This window comes from Dipodomys ordii, unplaced genomic scaffold (genome assembly GCF_000151885.1).
Source record: "Dipodomys ordii isolate 6190 unplaced genomic scaffold, Dord_2.0 Scaffold47, whole genome shotgun sequence".
Taxonomy (NCBI): Eukaryota; Metazoa; Chordata; class Mammalia; order Rodentia; family Heteromyidae; genus Dipodomys; species Dipodomys ordii.
The window spans coordinates 6,396,342-6,416,213 of NW_012267263.1; the positions used below are offsets into that span (position 1 = coordinate 6,396,342).

The 19,872-nt window shown below is 44.6% G+C and overlaps 1 protein-coding gene across 1 annotated transcript in view; it reads left to right on the forward strand.

Annotated features, from left to right (window-relative positions):
* Npas2 (neuronal PAS domain protein 2) overlaps positions 1-19,872 on the forward strand; it is a 179,731-nt gene that overhangs the window by 117,940 nt on the left and 41,919 nt on the right. Inside the window, exons 5-7 of the mRNA XM_013019736.1 lie at positions 2,313-2,402; positions 12,649-12,769; positions 13,757-13,870. Of these exons, the coding sequence (XP_012875190.1) occupies positions 2,313-2,402; positions 12,649-12,769; positions 13,757-13,870 (325 nt within the window). The remainder of the gene's footprint in view (positions 1-2,312; positions 2,403-12,648; positions 12,770-13,756; positions 13,871-19,872) is intronic.

Genomic DNA, 19,872 nt, shown 5'->3' on the forward strand with positions numbered 1-19,872 from the left:
TGGCTCCATGGTAAGAGCTCTAATATTCAAAGCACAAAGCCATAGGAAGAAAGGGAGGGAAGGGGGAAGGGAGGTGCTTTAGACTAGGTATAGTGACATAAGTGCTTGGAATGAAATATTGAGAAGATCATGGTTCAAGGCAAGGCCAGCCCTCTCATAAAAGAAAGACCATCTGAAAAGTAAAGCAAAAAGAAGAGGTGTGGATAAAGTGATAGAGCACCTGCCAAGCAAGAATGAGGTCCTGAGTATAAATCGTAGTACCATCAGGGGAAAAATAATGTTTGTAAGCTAGGCACCAGCTGTGAGCAGAAATAAGAGCATGAAGCTAGAGTTCAAGCCCCAGTATAGGCATGCCCGCAAATGTGTTTTTTTCGGTCTTAAATCTAAGCCAATATAAAATAATACATGAGCCTACTGTCAGTTTTCCTGCAGAGAAGCTCCCCCTCACATGTCGGTATTCAGTAAAGCTGTCCTTCCTTCCGTCAGTACAGTAAGAGGACTGTTCTGGCTCTGACGGCCTTACACCCTCCAGACTTCAAAGAATCAATGCTCTTTTGCCCAGGCAGATTCTCAGCTGCACCCTGGCAGGATTTAGTTGAAGACATGTGAAATGTTGCCAGAGCTTGCTAAGCACATAGTTCATTCTTTTTTCTCAGATTAGGAGATGCAACTGTTTTGAAACAGTGACCTGACAGTGCCAGGAGCACAGTGGATGTCACCTGACCACATGCATTCTTCCCGCAAAGATCTGCTTTCTGGAGAGGTTAAGCTGTGTTTTTAATCTCTTCCATCTCACTGGAGCTCTGCAGACAGCCAGTTGCTAGTGAGACCTGTTCTCTGATGAATCACACAGTTTGCATTTTAGAAATCAGCTCTTGAGATGTGTCTTTCTAAAAGCATTGTGAGCATCCATATGAAAATACATTGTCACAGTTCTTACCAGTGACTCATGCCTGTAATCCCAACTACTAGAGACTGAGACTTAGAGGATCAGGGTTCAAGGCTGGCCTGGGAAGAAAAGTCTGCAAGGCTCTACCTCAGAAATAACCAGCAAGGTATGGCTCAGGTGGCAGAGTACCAGCCATAAGGGAACAAGCCAAGCAAGCCCAGGGTCCTGAGTTCAAGCTCCAGTACTAGCATTCATATACATACACACATTTCATGAAGTCTCAGCAAATACTTAAAACATTGAAAGTGTGTGCCTGGTGAGAAATCAGTGTTCACATCGTTCTTGTAGTTTTTGAGTATTCAGGGCCATGTGCTTAGTATATAGTCTAAAGATGTCTTAGATATCTAAGGTGTGTAAATATGTTTTTTCACAATTCCAGAAATGTTTGTATGTCTAGTTGTGTTATAAAACATCTATCCCCTACCCAGACTTTTTAGTATTTTGATAGTACTGGGGTTTGAACTCAGGGCTTCATACTAAGTGTTCTGCCACTTAAATTACACAGCCCTTTTTTGCTCTTCTTATTTTTCTTTTAGGATCATTTTTTGGTCCAGGATGATCTGGATTGTGATCCCCCTATTTATACTTACCACGTAGCTAGGATTACAGGCATGAACCACCATGCCCAGCTGTGAATGTTCTTTTTTTTTTCCTGATCCTGGATGCTGTCCATGAGCTGAGCCTTGAGACTCTTTGTGCTCAAGACTAGCATTCTACCACTTAAGCCATAGTACCATTCCAACTTTTTCTGAGTAGTTTATTGGAGATAAGAGTCTTATAACCTTTACTTCCTGGGCTGGCTTCAAACCAAAACCCTCAGATCTCAGACTCCTGAGTAGCTAGAATTACTGGCATGAGCCACCAGGGCCTGGCTGTGAATGTCCTTTATTAATGATTCTTTCAATAGCAGTTTCTTTTGTGGCAGCAAATGCAAGCAAGAAGTCTCCCTTGGCTAACAGACATATTGTCTGTAAGGCATTCATTTGCTCTTACATTTTGCAGAAAATGTTACTGTGGAATTCAGGACTGTTACATGTTATCTGGGCTACAGGGATGGGGACCCGACCATACTACTGATGCCTCTTAATGATGACAGTGATCTTTCTGACTCAGTCAAGTAATGTGGCGAGTATGAGTAGGTTCTGTGAGACCAGTGGGTCAGCTCTGTCCCTCAGCCTATCCTGCTTTTGCAAGCATAACAAAACATCCTGTACATGTGGCAGAAGAGTTTTGTGGGGCTATTCATGGAAATATTGTAAAGATTATTGAACAGAGCTAGGTCATCAGATGGGTCCTTTGCTTCAATGCCATTTGCTCCGGGAAGGCACCATTAAGGAGATTTCAACTGTTGCATCTTCCACAGGCATTAGACGGCTTCATTATCGCAGTGACCACGGACGGCAGCATCATCTATGTTTCTGATAGTATCACACCTCTCCTCGGCCATTTACCGGTGAGTTTCTGCTCTAGAGAACCTGCCAGCTCACTTTTTCTTTTTTTTGTGTGTGGAGAATCATTCAGGTCTCCGGTTGGAGGTGGGACAGGTTTGGGGAGGTATGTGTGAAAAGGGAATTCAGATCCTCCTTGGTGTCGGAGTACTGAAAGCCCAAACTAGGCAAAGCCCAAGGTCCTAGGGCAGACAAAGGGCAGGAGCAGGCATGTATTACACTGGGACAGCCAGGGCATCAGGATCTCTGCAAGCCAAGGCTTGTAGAGTACAGACATGAAACCAGAGCCCAGAGATCACCCAGAGCCACAGCACCGTGAGCTGAGCTCAGGGGACAGCTGAGACCTGAGGGAGGAATGGGCAACAGAGAGCTCAGACTGGAGCTCTCAGAGACGTGGCTGAGATTGCACGCAGGTTGCGGCACTATTCGTCATGAGGGTATAGCAGCACAGATAATTTCCTGAGAGTTAAAATGTTTTGGGAAGACACTGTTGAACTAACCTCTTGGAAGGCCTTAGGGGTGATCAGGGATTGGGCAGGCCAGGAGGTGAGGACCAGCTCTGCAGTCCAGGCTAGGGAGGTGGTGACAGATGTTGACAGATGTCCGTCCCAATAGGTAGATGTGTCTCTTTCCTTCTCTCTTCTGTCTTCCTTCTTCCCTACCTCCCTTTCCTTTCGGTTCTCCCTGGTAACCCTGGGCTCAGGATGGTATGACCAACTCATAGATCTGTGCCACTCTAGTACAGGACATGTCCTTGAAGGCCCCTCTCCCATGTCCTCCCACACCATCATTGATTCCTACGGAACCTGATCCTGAATGTCAGCCCCACCAGCAGCATTGCATGGGGTGGATAAACGTTCTCTCTCATCTGTCCTTCCATCCACTGCAGCCATTCCTCACCTCTGCACACAAGGCATAGGTGGCCAGTTCATGTGATGAGGAGGGTAATAGCTTGCCCTGGGTTCACACATAAAGACAATGGGGGTCTGTGGTTCCCTTCCCTTAGCCACACCTGCCTGAGCAGCAACATGGCTTGCCTTGTGGGCAGCTTCTCTCTACCTTAGCACTCTGCTCTCCTGAGGGTCCTGGGTGCATCCATTCCTTGCTTTCCTCTACTCCAGTCCATCTTTCTGCAAATGATGTCGTGTGCACACAGATCTGCCCCTCAGAACAATCACTGTGCCTAGGCAGATACCTTCCAATTATACCATAGTCTACCCCTTCAGGTCTCATCTTTGTGTTTCAGCCCACCTCCTGAAGCCCGGGTGCACCAGGCTGACAGAGGTGTCTATACGCCTTGTGACAGTGGCTAGAAGAGGCTCCTTCTCATCCCAGAGAAGGCCAAGGTCCCCTATGCCTTGATTGTAGCAGAGACCACGAGGAGGATAGTCATGGGGCAGACATGACCCCTGTCTTCAGCATGGCTTCTTGGGGCCTCAACTGAGGACATCTAGAGAAAGGAGGGAAGTTCAGTGGCTCTCCAGAGGGAGCTTGTGTTCTGCTTTGAAGGAATAAAATTGGAGTGATGGGCCCTGATGGAAAACTACTAAATGTGCTGTGTCCCCTGGCCAGGAAGGGGAGACAGAGCAGAGTCATTTGGTACGCAGGAGTGCACTGTTCTGCTTAATGCTCTTACAGTTATCTGACCCTTTGCCATAAACGGTGGAAAGTAAGATGGGCATTCTTACGACTTGAAATTATAAAGCCATTCAGGACTATGTTTATAGATTGTTCTCTGAGTCTGAAAGGATCAGAAATGATCTGTACTCTTAACTTATTAATGCTAGACTCATTTGAATACTTCTTAAGTATCTACACAGAGACCCACGGTAGACACACACACAACTTGGCAGCCCTGAACTCCTAAGAGAAGTAGGCCGCAGCTTGGGCCCTGCTGAAATCTAACTTCAATTTACTGCTAGTTTTTATTGCCTACTACTTACCAGGGTGGTCTTTTGCAAATGGGTGGAAACTTCCCTGCGTCCAGCAGCATATAGCACACAGCTGGGTGATCTGGGAGTCATACCTCTGTTGCTCCTCTTTTCAAGGAAAGTCCAGAGTCCCATCTAGCAATGTCAAGGCAGGGCTCAGAGCAGGGGAAGCTCTACAGGGCCCAGGATGGTCTGACATCTTCCTAACACCAAAGGTAGCATTCTGTTTCTAGTTCAGTTGGCTTCAGTTTGTATGTACTCATTCCTCAGTGTGAGCCCGGATCTCGCCACAGAGGACACACTGCATGTCCAAAAGCCCTGTGATTTGTCTTTTCCTTCAAGGGTTGCACTTTGGTCTGACATCTTCCTAACACCAAAGGTAGCATTCTGTTTCTAGTTCAGTTGGCTTCAGTTTGTATGTACTCATTCCTCAGTGTGAGCCCGGATCTCACCACAGAGGACACACTGCATGTCCAAAAGCCCTGTGATTTGTCTTTTCCTTCAAGTGTTGCACTTTGGCTTAAGTTCTACCCACCCAACCATTAGTGTCTAACCCTGAATGCATACTGGGCATCAGTTATCCTTAAGACTCACTTGCAGCTGGGTGCCAGTAGCTCATGCCTATAATCCTAGCAACTCAGGAGGCTCAGATCTGAGGATAGCAGCCCAGTCAGGAAAGCCTATGAAACTTGTATCTCCAGTTAACCACCAAAAAGCCAGAAGTGGAAGTATGGCACCAGTGGTAGAACGCCATCCTTGAGAGAAATAGCTCAGGCACAGTGCTGCGGCCCTGAGTTCATGCCCAGTACTGGCACACACAAAAAAGTAATTTCTCTGTGTAAAAGCACTTGGAACAATGCCTTCCCCAGAGGGAGGGCTAGATCATATTTGCTCTCCTTGTCGATGGCAGCACAGAGAAGTTAAGTAATTTACTCAAGGATCCACAGCCAGCCAGGAATGGAGCCGCCATATTAACTCAGTCATTTTGGCTGTAGTGCTTAGTGCTTTACCACTCCTCGTAATGCTATAGAGGAGTGAGTAAAGTTGTGGTGGGTGATTTGGAAGGGAGAGAATGAGGAGCTGAAGATGGAGGCCAGTCTGTGGGGAAGGGTTGGCCGCGGGACACAGGGGGGGCAGGGGACAGGAAGCTCTAACGCCCAGAAGCAAACCCTCAAGCATAGGCTGGCACACCCAGGCTCAGTCCCATCACCCCCTGTGTAGCTAGGGATGAGAAGGACATTGGGGATGGAGATATTAAAAAACAAAACAGAATTCAACTGCTATCAGAGACTGTCTGCCTTAAAGTCTCTCTCTGTTTCCACCATACTTCTAGACTCTCAGACCATGGGCTCATAGGATAGACTGTTGTATAGCAGTCTCCTGAGGAGCTATCCCAGAATTTCTGTTCCCAGTTTGACCAAGCACAGAAGAAACTAATGTAATTTTGCAGTAAAAGCAGAGCTCTCCTCATTTGTCCCATCTTGCTGTCTATAATCAACAGACTTTCAACATGGAAATGAGAACAGGAGCTCAAAGGACTCCTGGGATGAGTTCCTCTCGGGAAGGATGAAAGGAAGTTGAGGCCTGGACAGAATTGTAAGCCTAGCCAGGCACTGGTAGCTAATCAAGATGCTGAGATCTAAGGATCACAGTTCAAGGCCAGCCCTGGCGGGAAAGTCCATGAGACTCTTACCTCTAGTAAACCCACTCTAAGAAGCCGGAAGTGAAGCTGCAGCTCAAGTGGTAGAGTGCTAACTTTGAGTGAAAAAGCCAAATGAGGGCATGAAGCCCAGAGTTTAAGATACACACACACAGTAAAAAGTAGACATGGTCTGTGTTTCATGTTCGGACTTTTGTTGATTTTATTTTTTTAATTAGCATCCCAGATCCCCTTTCTGACTTGCTCTTGAGAGTGATGTCTGCCTAATAAGAAGGACCAAAGCTCTAAAGGCAGAAATGATGTCTCTTGTCCTAAGCAAGTTCCTAAACATTAATTGAACAAGGGGATGGATTTGTAACTGGAGCTGCCACATTCCAAGCTACACATAGACACATACAGACACACAGACACACACACACACAGAGTGGACCTGTGGATCAAGTGGTAGAGCACTAGACTGAGCAAAAAAGCTAAGGGACAATGCTGAGGCCCTGGGTTTAAGCCCCAGTATTGACACCAAAAAAAAAAGTTAAGAAATAATGCTTCAAGATATTATCATAAATGTAATGGATCAGATATATAAACTATGATGTATTTTTGTCAGTTTTGGGGCTTGAATTCAGGGCATGGGTGCTGTCTCTTAGCTTTTTCACTCAAGGCTAGTGGCTCTACCACTTGAACCACAGCTCCACTTCTGGTAATTAGCTGAAGATAGAGTCTCAGCCTGAGCTGACTTTGAACTGCAGTATCCACAGATTTCAACCTCCTGAGTAACTTACAGGTGTGAGCCACTGGCACCTGCAGAGTGTATGTTGATGGTTTCCCACTGAATTTTGGGCCGTTCCTGGAATGACTAATAGGCTGTGTTTCTCTGATCTGCTCTTCAGAGAAGTTTTGCTTTTATCACCTATCAGTCACCCCACTGTAAGGCAGTGAGCACATCCTAACATACAACACAGCGCATAGGACAGGTAAGATTGACAGCAGGTCATGAGCCACACATTCTCAGATTGCAAGAGAGGAAACAAAGCCTACCATACAGGTATGCCCAGGGATGCACTTGGGAACAGGTGCATCACAGGAGGTGAACTTTGTTATAAAGAAACTGGACACTCCCTGGTTCCATGGAGGATGCGACTTGTGTGAATGACTCCACTGGCTGGGCAGAGGACTAAACTCTCTACTCAGGAATGGCTAGCCCGCCTCGTCCTGCTTTGAAGGAAGGTGTTTGGTGGGAACCCTGACCCCCAAGGCAGAGTAGGCAAATTGCAGTTGGGCTCACTGACGCCTTCTCAAGGTGTGCCACAATATTTAACCTTCATTGTGAATTGTAGATCTTTACCATAGGCTCACTATGTGGATACCCCTTCCCTTTCCAGGGTACTTTGATGACAGATACTTTTTCTTTATAGTTGGGATTTTGTATATTTAGTTAAGTCTTCACTACATCAAGTCAGAGTGATTCTCCTTTTGTCTTATGGGAGCTTGACCATCTGGCCTTCAGTTTGATTTGAATTTCAGCTGAATGTAAGCATCTCAATCGTGCCTCTGACTTCTTAGGATAGATCAAGGCCCAGGAGGACTTCCCTGAGCCCACGCCTGCCTCCCAGGATTTCTCATGTATCCCTTCTCAGTGTGCCCAGCACACATCTCGATAGCCAGAACTGCTGGGGTCCCTCAAGGACATTTAGGGACTGAACATCCACCCAGCCCACTTCGATTCCTGCCAGTTGGCTCCTGTGCTTTTGGTACAGGCCTGTTTCACTTTGAGCAGCAGAGTTGAGCCTGTGCTACTAGTTGAAGGGCCAGAAGTGGCCTGAGTCTACAGCTTTTCTAGTGGGGAAACCTGGGAAAGGTGAGTTGAGGAACTCAGGGCAGGAAAGCTCAGAACAGGAGTAGTTCTGACATAACACAGCCTAGGGCCAGCCAGCAAGAGAAGGCCTGCCTCCCACAGGTAAGGACTGGCTCTTGACCATGGGACTTAGCAATGATAGTAGCTATACATGGTGTTTTCCCTCCTCTTTATCCGTAATTGCTACTATTTTAATCAACAGAGTGCAGCTCATTCAAGGAAGAGTTCAGTTGCAGATGGAATTTACCTTCTATCCATGTTAGTGTTTAAATGATCAGATTATCACCTTTTGATAGCATGTGGAAATTGCATGATAGTAATATACTGGCAAATCCAGGTAAGAGCCAAGCATAGTTCTGAGCCCTGTGAGAGTATTAACCCACATTCCTACCAATCTCCCCAGCAACACACCTTTTCCCACCTCCCTTTGTTCATCTTTACTTTGTGTAGACACTGAGGTGTTCCACCACCCTCCAGCCTGCCCTTGCCCTTCCATATGCTCACCTAGGCCAGGAAGCCCTTCACCCTACCCTCTGCCACACAATCTTAGGGAAGCAGCTTCTGAAGGGGCCCTCTGAGAAAACCCCATACAGGGACTTAGAGATGTTTTTCATGTGTCTGAAATATCTTTATGAAGAAAGGCTACTGTTGTCTGTGAACATGAGTCATCTGCTGAAGAAGCTAAAGGGAATGAGATTAAAATAAAACCATGAGCATTGGAAAACAGGTGGAGAAAGCCAAACTGAGAAATGATAACATGAGCTGGTGAGGATGTCTGTGATAGTCTGTTCATATAAGTAAAAATCGCTGCCTCCAGCCGGGCACTGGTGGCTCACGCTTGTAATACTAGCTACTCAGGAGGCTGAGATCTAAGGGTAGCACCTCAAAGCCAGACTGAACAGAAAAATCTGCGAGACTCTCATCTCCAACCAGTCACCAAAAGAGCAGAAGTAGAGCTGTAGCACAAGCCAGCCTTGAGCAAAAAAACTAAGGGATAATGCCCAAGCCCTGATTTCAAGCCCCAGGACTATGTATGTATGTGTGTATATGTGTGTGCATATATATATATATATATATATATACACACACACACACACACACACAGTATAGATAGGCAGGTAGGTGGGCAGATAGAGATACATACATACGTACATACATACATACATACAAGGATACACACATACATATAATGCTTCCAACCACAGCCATTCCAAGTTCTTCCTTTCTCCCCTCCTCCCCTCCTGTTTTCCAGTCAGCCACTAAGCTGGGTCCACCATCCTCAAACCCCTACAGCACTGACTCCTTTGCCTCTTCTGTGTGTTTCTTCCCTTGCCCAGAGCCTGGCACCTAGCACCCCTCAGTAATATTGGTTGCAGCTTTGATAGTGAATGCATGCCTTTGCACTCTGTTCCTCCTCCCCATCCTGTCTCCCTTCACACTCTGGACAGCACTAGCCTGACTTCGGGTGCCCCGTTCCTTTAAATCATGAGCAGGACCTCTTTAAAATATAAGTACAGATGCTCCTCAACTTACCATCAGGCTAGCCCGTGTTGATAAACACAGGGCAAGCTGTATTGTACATTGAAAATGTTCTGGCTGCACCTAAACTATGCAACCGAGTCCACCAGCACAGCGTACTGCAGTGCTGTGTCTGCTCATGAGCTGACTGGGAGCTGCAGCCCCCGGCTGCTGCTGCCACCTCCCATGGTTAGACTACATCACTAGCCCAGGAAAACAGAACATTTCTAAGTGTCATTCCTACTGAATATGGATGTCTTTTGTACTATCGTAAAGTCAGGAAACCCTAAGTCAACCCATGTTAAGTCGTGGGCTGGCTGCTGCACTGCTCCTGGCTGTCTGAAGTCCCTCAGTGCCCTCTGCTGCGTGGACTCCTTAAGCCAAGTCTCTGTAACCTTGGGTCCTGCTTCCCGGGTTGCCTAGCCCTACCCCATTGGCCTAGCCCTGCTTAATGGCTCCGATAGCGCTGTGAGCTCTACCTGGAGCTCCTCTTGTCCCCAGATCCTCCCTGTGGGGCTCTTCCCTGGGAGCCCCCTGACACCACCCCTCATCTGAGAGCCAGCGCGCTGTCCTTAGTGTCCTCTGGGCATGTTGATTTTTGCTTCTCTCCTGGTGAGTGTCCACACCACTCATGCAGCTAGTCCACAGGCATTGTTATGGAAGGCCAAGTGCCATTATGCAGGTTAGGAACACAGAAGGGAGCTCCCATGGGAGGAAGGGAGGAAGGGGAGGACACCGGTAAATGTGTTACATGAGCAAGAAAGTGACACTGCCGTGGAGTTGCTTCATGCAGTACAGGTAACTCATCAGTTATTGAATGTTGGCTCTGTGCTGTTTTATCGTCAAGGCAGACCAACAATCTCATGTAATCCTCTCACCTCCTCACCTTGCATTTGTGGATAACTCAGCTCGGGGAGAACACAGCCAGGGTGTCAACCATCTCAGTGAACACAAAGGGAGGGAGGGTATGGAAGGTTGTGAACAGTGAATGGGTAGGGGATGTGATATGCACAGCCTGAAAAGTATGTCCAAAGTTTAGCATTTGTCTCCCAAGCAGTGGGAGGCCAAGGGACAGTTCTATATGAAGTAATGCCCTGATATGATCTGTGTATTCTTCGGGCTGCAGGGGACAGCTAAATTAGATAGGGAACATAATGGAGGTAAAGACCGCTTTGTCAAATCATCTTCCAGGCAAGAGATTAAGGGAATTTGGACAGGAGTAGAAATCAGAAACACAAAAGAGTAGAGAACCTGGGTATAGGGATGCACACTTGTAGTTGTAGCACTGTGGAGGCTGTGGGAGGAAGATCAAGAGTTCAAGGCTAACCTGGAATGTATTGTCTCAAAAAATATTTTTTTGTCGGTCATGGGGCTTGAACTCTGGGCCTGAACACTGCCCCTCAGCTCTTCAGCTCAAAGGCACGCGCTCTACCACTTGAGCCACAGTGCCACTTCTGGTTTTCTAGTGGTTTTTATTGGATATAAGAGTCTCATGGACTTTCCTGCCCGGGCTGGCTTTAAACCGTGATCTTCAGATCTCAGCCTCCTGAGTAGCTAGGATTCCAGGCATGAGCCACCCATACCTGGCTCAAAAAAATATTTTTTAAAGAAGGGAATGGAACAGAGACAAGTGGAAGGAGGAAGATCAGGAAGCGTGTGGACATTGAGTAACGGAGGAGGTGAAGGTGAAAAAGGGAGGAGCCAAGGTATCACCTGGGTGTGTGGTATGGGGAAATGACTCTCGGTGCCATCTGGCAATGGCAGAGATGAAAACCCAGTGGTTGAGATGAGAACCCAAACTGCAGAGAAGATGGGGCAGGCCCTGGGGAGCCATGGGACGGGTGTCTGGGGGTATCTGACTGAAGGAGGTTGAGCATAGGAGTTGATGGAAATTCAAACTTCAAATTTGAGCTGTAGCTCAAGTAGTAGAGCACCAGTCAGGAACAACAACAACAACAAAAAAAAAATCCAAGGGACAGCACCTAGTCCCTCAGTCCAAGCCACAGTCCATCACAAAAACCAAAGCAAAACAAAACAAAATTCAGAACCTCAACACACTGGCCAACATCCCAAGTGCTCAGAAACCATGTGGACAATGCAGATTCAGATTTCAGGCCTTTTTTTCTCATCACATGGTTTGATGGAACAGGACGGTATCTAGACTCTAGCTATTATTTTTTCTGTAGCCCACCATCCGGGTACTTGAAAACAGTACGTCTCCAGCAATTAGAGGTTACTGAGAAATAACAGGCAGCCTTTTGCTGGTCTGAATGTTCAGAAAGGAACCCCATGCAGTCTTTGGGGGTGTCTAAGTAGAACTCCTCCAGCCAGAAGGCAATAGAGTTAGCAAAACAGGTCTCCTCCAGTAGGAGCAGACTTCATGCTTTGTTCTTTCCAGAACCCTGGGCAATAGCACAGGTGCATTTGATCAACTACAGAGGACTCTCCACACCCACACATAAGTTCCACATCCAAGGATTCAACCAGCCACAGGTTGACAGTACTTGAATATACATGCATGTGTACTAAACATGTACAGATCCTTTTTTCTGATACAGTATAGCAACTATTTTAAAACAATTATATTTCATTAAATATGTTGTCTAGAGATGATTCAAATTGTATAGGAGGATATCCATCAGTTATATGCAAATATTATGGCATTTTACTTAGTAGACTTGAGCATCCATGGAATTGAATATTCATAGTTGGTCCTGAAAACAATCTCCTGAAGATATCAAATAATAATTGCAAACTTTTTGTTTTATTATATGCATGTCTAATCTTTCCTTCTTTTTGAAGATTGGGGATTGAATTCAGGGTGAGAACGCCACTTAAGTCCCTTCCTCAGTACTTTGTTTTTGAGTTTATTTTTCAGATAGATCTCATGTTTTTGCCTTAGGTAAGTCTAAGGTTGTGATCTTCCTACCTCTGCTTCCAAAGTAGCTGGATTACAGACATACATCACCACACTAGATCCTTCTTCTCTCTTCCTCTTTTCCTCCCTTTCTTCTCTCTATCTTCTTTCCTTCCTTCTTTTTCAGTGCCTAGGATTGAACCCAGAGCCTCATGTATGCTAGGCAAGTGCTTGCTATACCACTGAGCCACACCTCCAGTTCCCATAACCTTTTAAGTTACAATTCAGATTGAAAGTCTTCCCAGGAAACCAAATCTTAAACTTTGCAGTTCAGAAATGGCTTCTGAATTGTTAAAAAAAATTCAGTTTTTACCTTTGATTTTATTGTTCATTTTCCTGCAGTATGCACTTCTGCTTTTTATTTCTTTTGCAGTCGGATGTCATGGATCAGAATTTATTAAATTTCCTTCCAGAACAAGAACATTCTGAAGTTTATAAAATGCTTTCTTCCCCTATGCTCATGACGGATTCTCCCTCACCAGAACTCCTCAAATGTAAGTTTCAATTCACTGGTGTTAGCAGACCTAAAGAATTTTACTTCTGAAAGAAGGCTAGAATGAATTAAGATGGGGGGGGGACTAAATTTCAAGAATAATTTTCCTCATGACTCAGAACAGTTCCAAAATCCTTTGAGCTATATTTTAATTTGAAAGCTAAAACTGGAGTTTGGAATATATAAGATATTTGGGCTTTATGTGGAAAACTTGAAAGCATAAGAACTTAAGAATAATAGCTTATTTTGCATGTATGACAAGAGATCTTTTTTACATGTCTTTAATAAATAGTATGAAAATCAGTGGACAGTCTGCTTATTTCAGGGAATATTTACAATGTTAAATTTATGTAAGACCCAGTAACCAATGGCTAATTAAATTATTAGGTCAGAAATTGAAATTCTGTCCTCCAGAGGTTGTCATATGTTATTTATATACATTTGTAATTTTATGGAATTCTTTTTAAGTTTTTAATCGACATATTTGGCAACCTGGATAGAAGGCCCTGGTGCTTATGAACCACGTGTCACTTAATGAACCATGCATGATTGCATGCGGTAGCAAAGATGCTTGCATTTGTTCAAGCCTCAGTCCATTTTCCATGCCTAATTTGTCCTGTCGTACATCTGATTTTACTTCAAAGCAAAGCAAAAAAAAGATTAAATTAAAGAGAACGGCTCTATATGAGCAGCTTTATTTTAATATACTGTATGAAAACAACCAGAACTAATCAAGCCCGACATAACCAACCACAGACATCTGTGAGCAAATTAAGACTAATTAGGTCCAAGTATAGAATGCCGAATATCTATGAAGAACAACAAGAAAGGCCTGAGCTACAAAGGTTCGAAGCCATCACTCATGAGAAAAAGGTGCTTCTATGTGTGGACTGAATCCTGAAAGAGTTTTCACAGAGACGTGATTTGTGTAGTCTAGACTGTATGTGATGTTCATCTTCCTTTCTCTACTTTTCCCTTAACGGCCCAGCTGACAACGATTTGGAGTTTTATTGCCATCTTCTCAGAGGCAGCTTGAACCCAAAGGAATTTCCAACTTATGAATACATAAAATTTGTAGGAAATTTTCGCTCTTACAACAATGGTAAGCCTTAATTGTCCCATAATTACAAGTGTCTTTTATCATGCAAACGTGCATGTGAAGGCCTAAGGATCCTGGAAAGGAGAGACAGAGGGAGGGAAGAACAGGAAGAATGCATGCTTTCCTATTTGCATATTGCTCATTAAGGCTCTCTCTCATTGGAAGAGGAGGGAGAATGTGTGCTTTGATAATTGCGTTTTGTTCATCGAAGTGCTCTATCATTGGAGGAGAAGGGGAAAATGTATGCTTTCATACTGGCATTTTGCTCATAAAGCTCACTCCTATGGAGGAAGCACACACCCACTCCTGTTTGTTCCTGTGTATACAATCCCCCTGAATTGTGTGTGATTTGTTACTTTATTTTGATTCTAATTAAATAATTCTGTACTGTGAGAAACACCTTATAGTTAATAAAGAACAATGTAAGCTAGGCTTTCTCAGCCTTGCTTTCTGCATTTTTATCTCCCCTTTACAGCCCTGCTGTAAGCATGCGTTAATAGCTCTGGTTCATGGGTCATCAGCTCACTCACTCAGCTCACTACTGCTCAATGAAGGGGCTACTTTACCATGAGGCAGCAATCTACAATGGATAAATTATTCATCAGGAGAAGATAGGCAGTAAAGTCATTGTTTCTGAAATTACCCAGATAACTAATTGTCCAAACTCTGGCTGCAGAGACATGAACTCTGACTTAAGTACTCATTTGACTTAAGTACTCATTTATACTTCAGACCCATGCAAAATGCATGATCAGAATGGTAATGTAGGCCTGAGGCCAGAAATTCAGTCCCATTATGGGCCCAGCAAGGAAAGGCTTGCATCTTATTTGCTGGCATCCTCAAAACTCAAAACAAACAGCTTTGAAAAAATAGACAATGATGTTGACAGGCAATGGAGAAAAGAAAAACACCAAAGAAAGACAGAAACAGGAAGATGAGCTGTAGAAATGAGGGAAGGGCAGGTGGAAAGTAGAGGCATGGTGAGATGAAGACAGCACTGACTTCTGCCACTTTTATTACTTCTGTGTAACTCTGCCTCCATGTGGTCCTCTTAGCCCAGGCAAGTTAGTCCCAGCCAAGTCCCAAGGCTGAGGCTAACCAGAATGGTTCCTTCAAGCTCCAACGATCCTCCGGTGCATGTCATTTGCATAAATATGTGTATTCTAGATAGTCAACACAGTGATGCTGCCAGAACACTTTTCAGGCCCAGTGTCCAGGGTTTTTGTGGGCTCCCCCAGTGCCTTGGAAGCCTTCAGAGGACCAGCACATCCAAGGCTCCAGCTGGATGAATGATTAGAAGTGGCAGCAGATTACTCTCCCAAGTGAGCCCCTAAATCTGAGTAAAGCAGATGAAATCAAGGCCTGACCATGTCTAATCCAACTCATCTGAAAAGCTTGCCCAAACTCCAAGAGACAATGTTAAGTGAATACACACAGAAGTAAATGGTAGCTGTTAGGCTACCTAGTTAGAGAACCAGACCTAAGAGGTGCCTTGTAGAAAACCCAACACGATGCCAACCCCAGTGCAGATTCTTAGGGTGAGGCAACCATTTTTGATGCAGGTTCACAAGTCTTCCCCTAGAAATCCCAGTTCAGGAGATCTGAGGCCCAGAAATGGGCAGCTGGAAAGGACTGTGGAATTCTGGCTCAGAGTCATGGACTTGAACCAATGTGACACCACATGCCATTTTGTGGGGACTTCAGTGGTAGAGGTTCTAGACCGCTTTATCATTGAGTTAATGTAAGTAGTAGGTCAGAATTTGCTTGAGATATGTATGGGGGCGGTTCTCAAATAATTAAACATAGACCTACCATATGATCCAGTAGTTCCACTTCTGAGGATTTTTCCAAAAATATCAGCAGGGACTTGAAAAGATATTTGTGCATGTAGGTTTGGGGAAGCATTGTTTGCAATAGACAAGAAGTAGAAGCAGCCTCTGGGCTGCTTGGTCCATTGCTGAGTAAATACTGGATAAAGAAACGAGCATATCATTACAATGGAATATTCAGCCTTAAAAAAGAAGAAAATTCTGACATATGCTACAGCTGGAAGAGTTTTGAAGAACATCATGCTAAGTGAAATAAGCCAGTCACCAAAGGGCAAATATATGATTGTGCTATTTATTATGATACATCTAATGTAGTTAAATTCATAGAAACAGAAGTAGACTTGCCTAAGATTGGAGGAGGGAGAAATAAGGAGCTGTTGGATGGGTAGAATTTCAGTTCAGGATGGGTCTGAGACTCAGTGAGCTCAGTGGTTGGATGCAACTGTGCAAAGATCTAGAGGTTCAGTCCCCAGCACTGAAGGGAAAAAGAGAGTAAACTTCATACTATTTGTGTTTTATCATAGCAATTAAAATTGTTTGTGTGTTTTGGCCATAATGCTAGGTGCTAGAATAGCAGGGCATCCTAAGCAGCCACTTGCACAGAACAGAGGGGAGAGGCACCCTAGATTTCAAGCTGGAAATTATGGGATGCAACGCCCACCCATCCCCATGACAACAGTGCACATAATTAAAAGAACCTGTTGTTGGCTAGTAAGAAGCTGTTGTATCCTTTGTGGATTTACATTTACACAACGCTCATTAAGAAGCTGACAAATATCACTTGGAAGCATCCTGTTTTTTTTATCACACTTAGAAGATTTCAAGGAAATAGGCAGGCTTCATTCTGAATACCTGGGATTTTTTTAACACTTCAAGCTGAGGCTGTTTGTTTGCTTGAAAGAGTGTGTGGAAATTATGTGTGACTCTCTTTTTAGGTTGTTTCTGTTATAACATGAAACATTGAAAGTAGAAAATTGAAAAATAAGAATGTCATGTCTCCTCAGAGCCTGCTGTAAGTTAGACAAGAGTCCTCAAATGTAAATGTGGAGCCCTCTGGCCCTGAAGCAAATAAACTCAAGTGAAATGGGTGAGCTTATTACACTCCGATGGGAAGAACTACAGAGAACCATAATGTGTGCCTATTTCAAAATATTAGAGGGATCTTGAATGTTTTCTCACCACAAAAATAAGATGAATTCTCGAGGAGATAGTTATGCTTAGCCCAATATGAACATTATATATTTATGCAGGTATCCAAATGTCACATGGCTCCTAATTGATATGTACAGTTCTCATATGTCAATTGAAAACATAAGACTGAAGTTCTAGCTCACTAGTAGAGTACTGGCCTACTATGTACCACAGAGTCCTATATTCCATCCCCAACACCCGAGGAAGAGAGAGAGAAAGAGAAAAAAGGAGGAGGGGGAAGAAGAAACAAAACCAGAGAAGAAATAAGTAATTAAGTATGTAGGCCCAGGGCAGGGAAGAAAGAGAGTGAGATTGAGCCAGACAGGTCTTTTGGTGACCCTTAAATTCCACAAATGAGGCACCTGTCTTCTTGCCAGGTAACCTAGAAAACTTCCAGGAATTCCTCCAGCAGGAATGAGCCTCGTTGACATGAATCCATTATGAACGGGCCTAGTTAGCAGGAATCTGGGAAAGGGAGGGTGTAAAGCACCTTTGCCCTTGCTGAAGAAACAAGTGTCCAGATTCACTGAGGGACAATGTCCCATCCACCACCCTCCCCACACACACACAAACTCCAGTTCCCACTGTCAGTGTAACTATCACAACTCTTCCCCAATACTTGATTAAAATGGAACTTTTCCCCCACTCCAATGCCATGGAATCTTTTTCACTCCTTAGGATTGTATCAGCCTTACCCCCAAGAGCAAGGAAGGGAAGATAGGACTTTGTGGCTCTAGCCTAGATTTTTAATAAACATAAAGAGTAGTTCACTATGCCAGGCAAGGTCCTGGATTCCACCCCCAGACCTTGGGGAGAGGGGAAGATGGAGTGGAAGAAGGCAGAGAGGAAAAGGAGGGAGGGGAGAGAGAAGTTGGGGGGGAATAAAGAAGTATCAGGAAGTAGGCCAGGAAGTAGTCTTTCTGAGAAGTGTTCACTTGACAGTTTTTGCCCTGCTCTTGGGATGGCCTAGGATAGGTGCCACCTGTCTAGCCCTCTTCTGGGAAGAGCTGACACACACTTGATTAATAATAGTGGCATATTGACTACTTCCAGAATATACTTGAGATAGACCTACATATGTCCTGTAACAGATTATTGTTTTCAGTGCTAGGGATTGAACTCTGGGCTTTGTACTTCCCAGGCAAGCACTCTTGTAACAGATATTTTTAAGGAGGAGAGATTCTTTTTACTTTTCCACTTAAATGTGGGCCAGGAGGCCTTCAACACCCCTCCCCTTAACACACAAGTGACATATCCCTATTTTTTTTTTACTGCAACTGGAAAGAAACTAGCCAAATGACCAGTTTCTGGGGGCTCATGCCTGTATTCTAGCTACTCAGGAGGAAAAGATGTAAGGATCTCAGCTCACAGTTAGCCCAGGCAGAAAAGTCCATGGGACTTTCCAGTTCACCACCAAAAAGCTGGAAGTGGGGCTGTGGTTTAAGTGGTAGAGTGTCAGCCTTGACAGGGAAAAGCTAAGGGATAGTGCCTAGGCCCTGAGTTCAAGTGCTAGTATGACACAAAATAAAGAAAAAATGAAGGAAGGAGGGAGAGAAAGAAAGAGAGGGGGAGGGGGAGAGACTGGCCAAATGCTTTTCAAAGGTGTGATGCATACTCTTGCTTTTAAGGGGTCCTCAGAAGCAGTTTTGGCTCATGAAAGGTAACTTCCTGCTATGAACAAGCAATTCTTCCTTTGTGCCCTTGCTCCTCCCTGAGACTTGGATTTAAATGTGTGACTGACTGAAATCCAGAACGCAGCATTTCAAAAGTTGCTGGTGTGATTCCAAATAGGTCACCCTGAGCAAACATTCCACTCTGGGCTTTCCAGAAACCACACACCACAGTATAAAAGTTTCCCTGCCCTCATTTCACCTACTTGCCTGGAACCACACAGCCAGATTTGAAATACTGGCTGAAGCCAGGCCCTTTTGGCTTAGGATACTCAATTCCATATGTTTCCTGGGACTTCTGTAGGTTGCCTGGCTTTGAGGTTATTATTTTGGGAGTTTTGTTTCCCCCTTGAGCTTAATTAATTGAGATGTCTCACTTAAAGGATCAAGGCTCATGCATGCCAGACCTCCTTGGAAATGGAGTGGAAAGTTGAGCCAGCCTCATGGAAGGATTGTCTGATGTCTGTCACTGTCTCTTAAGAGTTCACAGCAGAGTGTTCCCAACAAAGCAGCAAAGCACACCCCGGTGCTCATTGCTGCCCAATGAGATTGTGGTGGGGTTTAGATAATAAAAGAGAACATTTTGTCACCCAAGGTCAGTGTCCTGTGCAAACTTCTAAGGTTGAGTTAAATAAGCAATGAGATGTGCTCATTCATTTATCTGCTATATCTCTGCTTGTTTCAATTGGGGAGTGAACAAACTTCCATACAAGTTTTCCCATGGCTGTGATTTTTTAAAATGTGTTCAAGGTAACCACTTTGAAGACTGAGCTAAGGGCCTATAGGAAATTTTACTTTCCTGAGCAGACAGTATCTGTACCAGCCATCCAGTGAGAATCTTAGCAATGGCATTACAATCCTCTGGGCCCCTAAGAATACTTGGTGAATGAATGCTCTGTTCTGAAAAGGAGAATTATTTAACATACACAATTTGTTGTAGGGCACCAGTGGCTTATGCCTGTAATCCTAGCTACTTAAGAGGCTGAGATCTGAGGATCACTGTTTGAATTAAGTCAGAGTAGTAAAGTCTGTGAGAGTCTTATCTCCAGTTAACCACCAAGAAGCTGGAAGTGGAGAAGTGGCTCAAATTTTTGAATGCAAGCCTTGATCAGAAAAGCTCAGGGAGGGACTGGGAATGTGGCTTAGTGGTAGAGTGCTTGCCTAGCATACACGAGGCCCTGGGTTTGATTCCTCAGTACCACATAAACAGAAAAGGCCAAAAGTGGTGCTGTGGCTCAAGTGGTAGAGCACTAGCCTTGAGCACAAAGAGGCTCAGGGACAGCTCCCTGAGTTAAGCCCCAGGACTGCCGGGGCG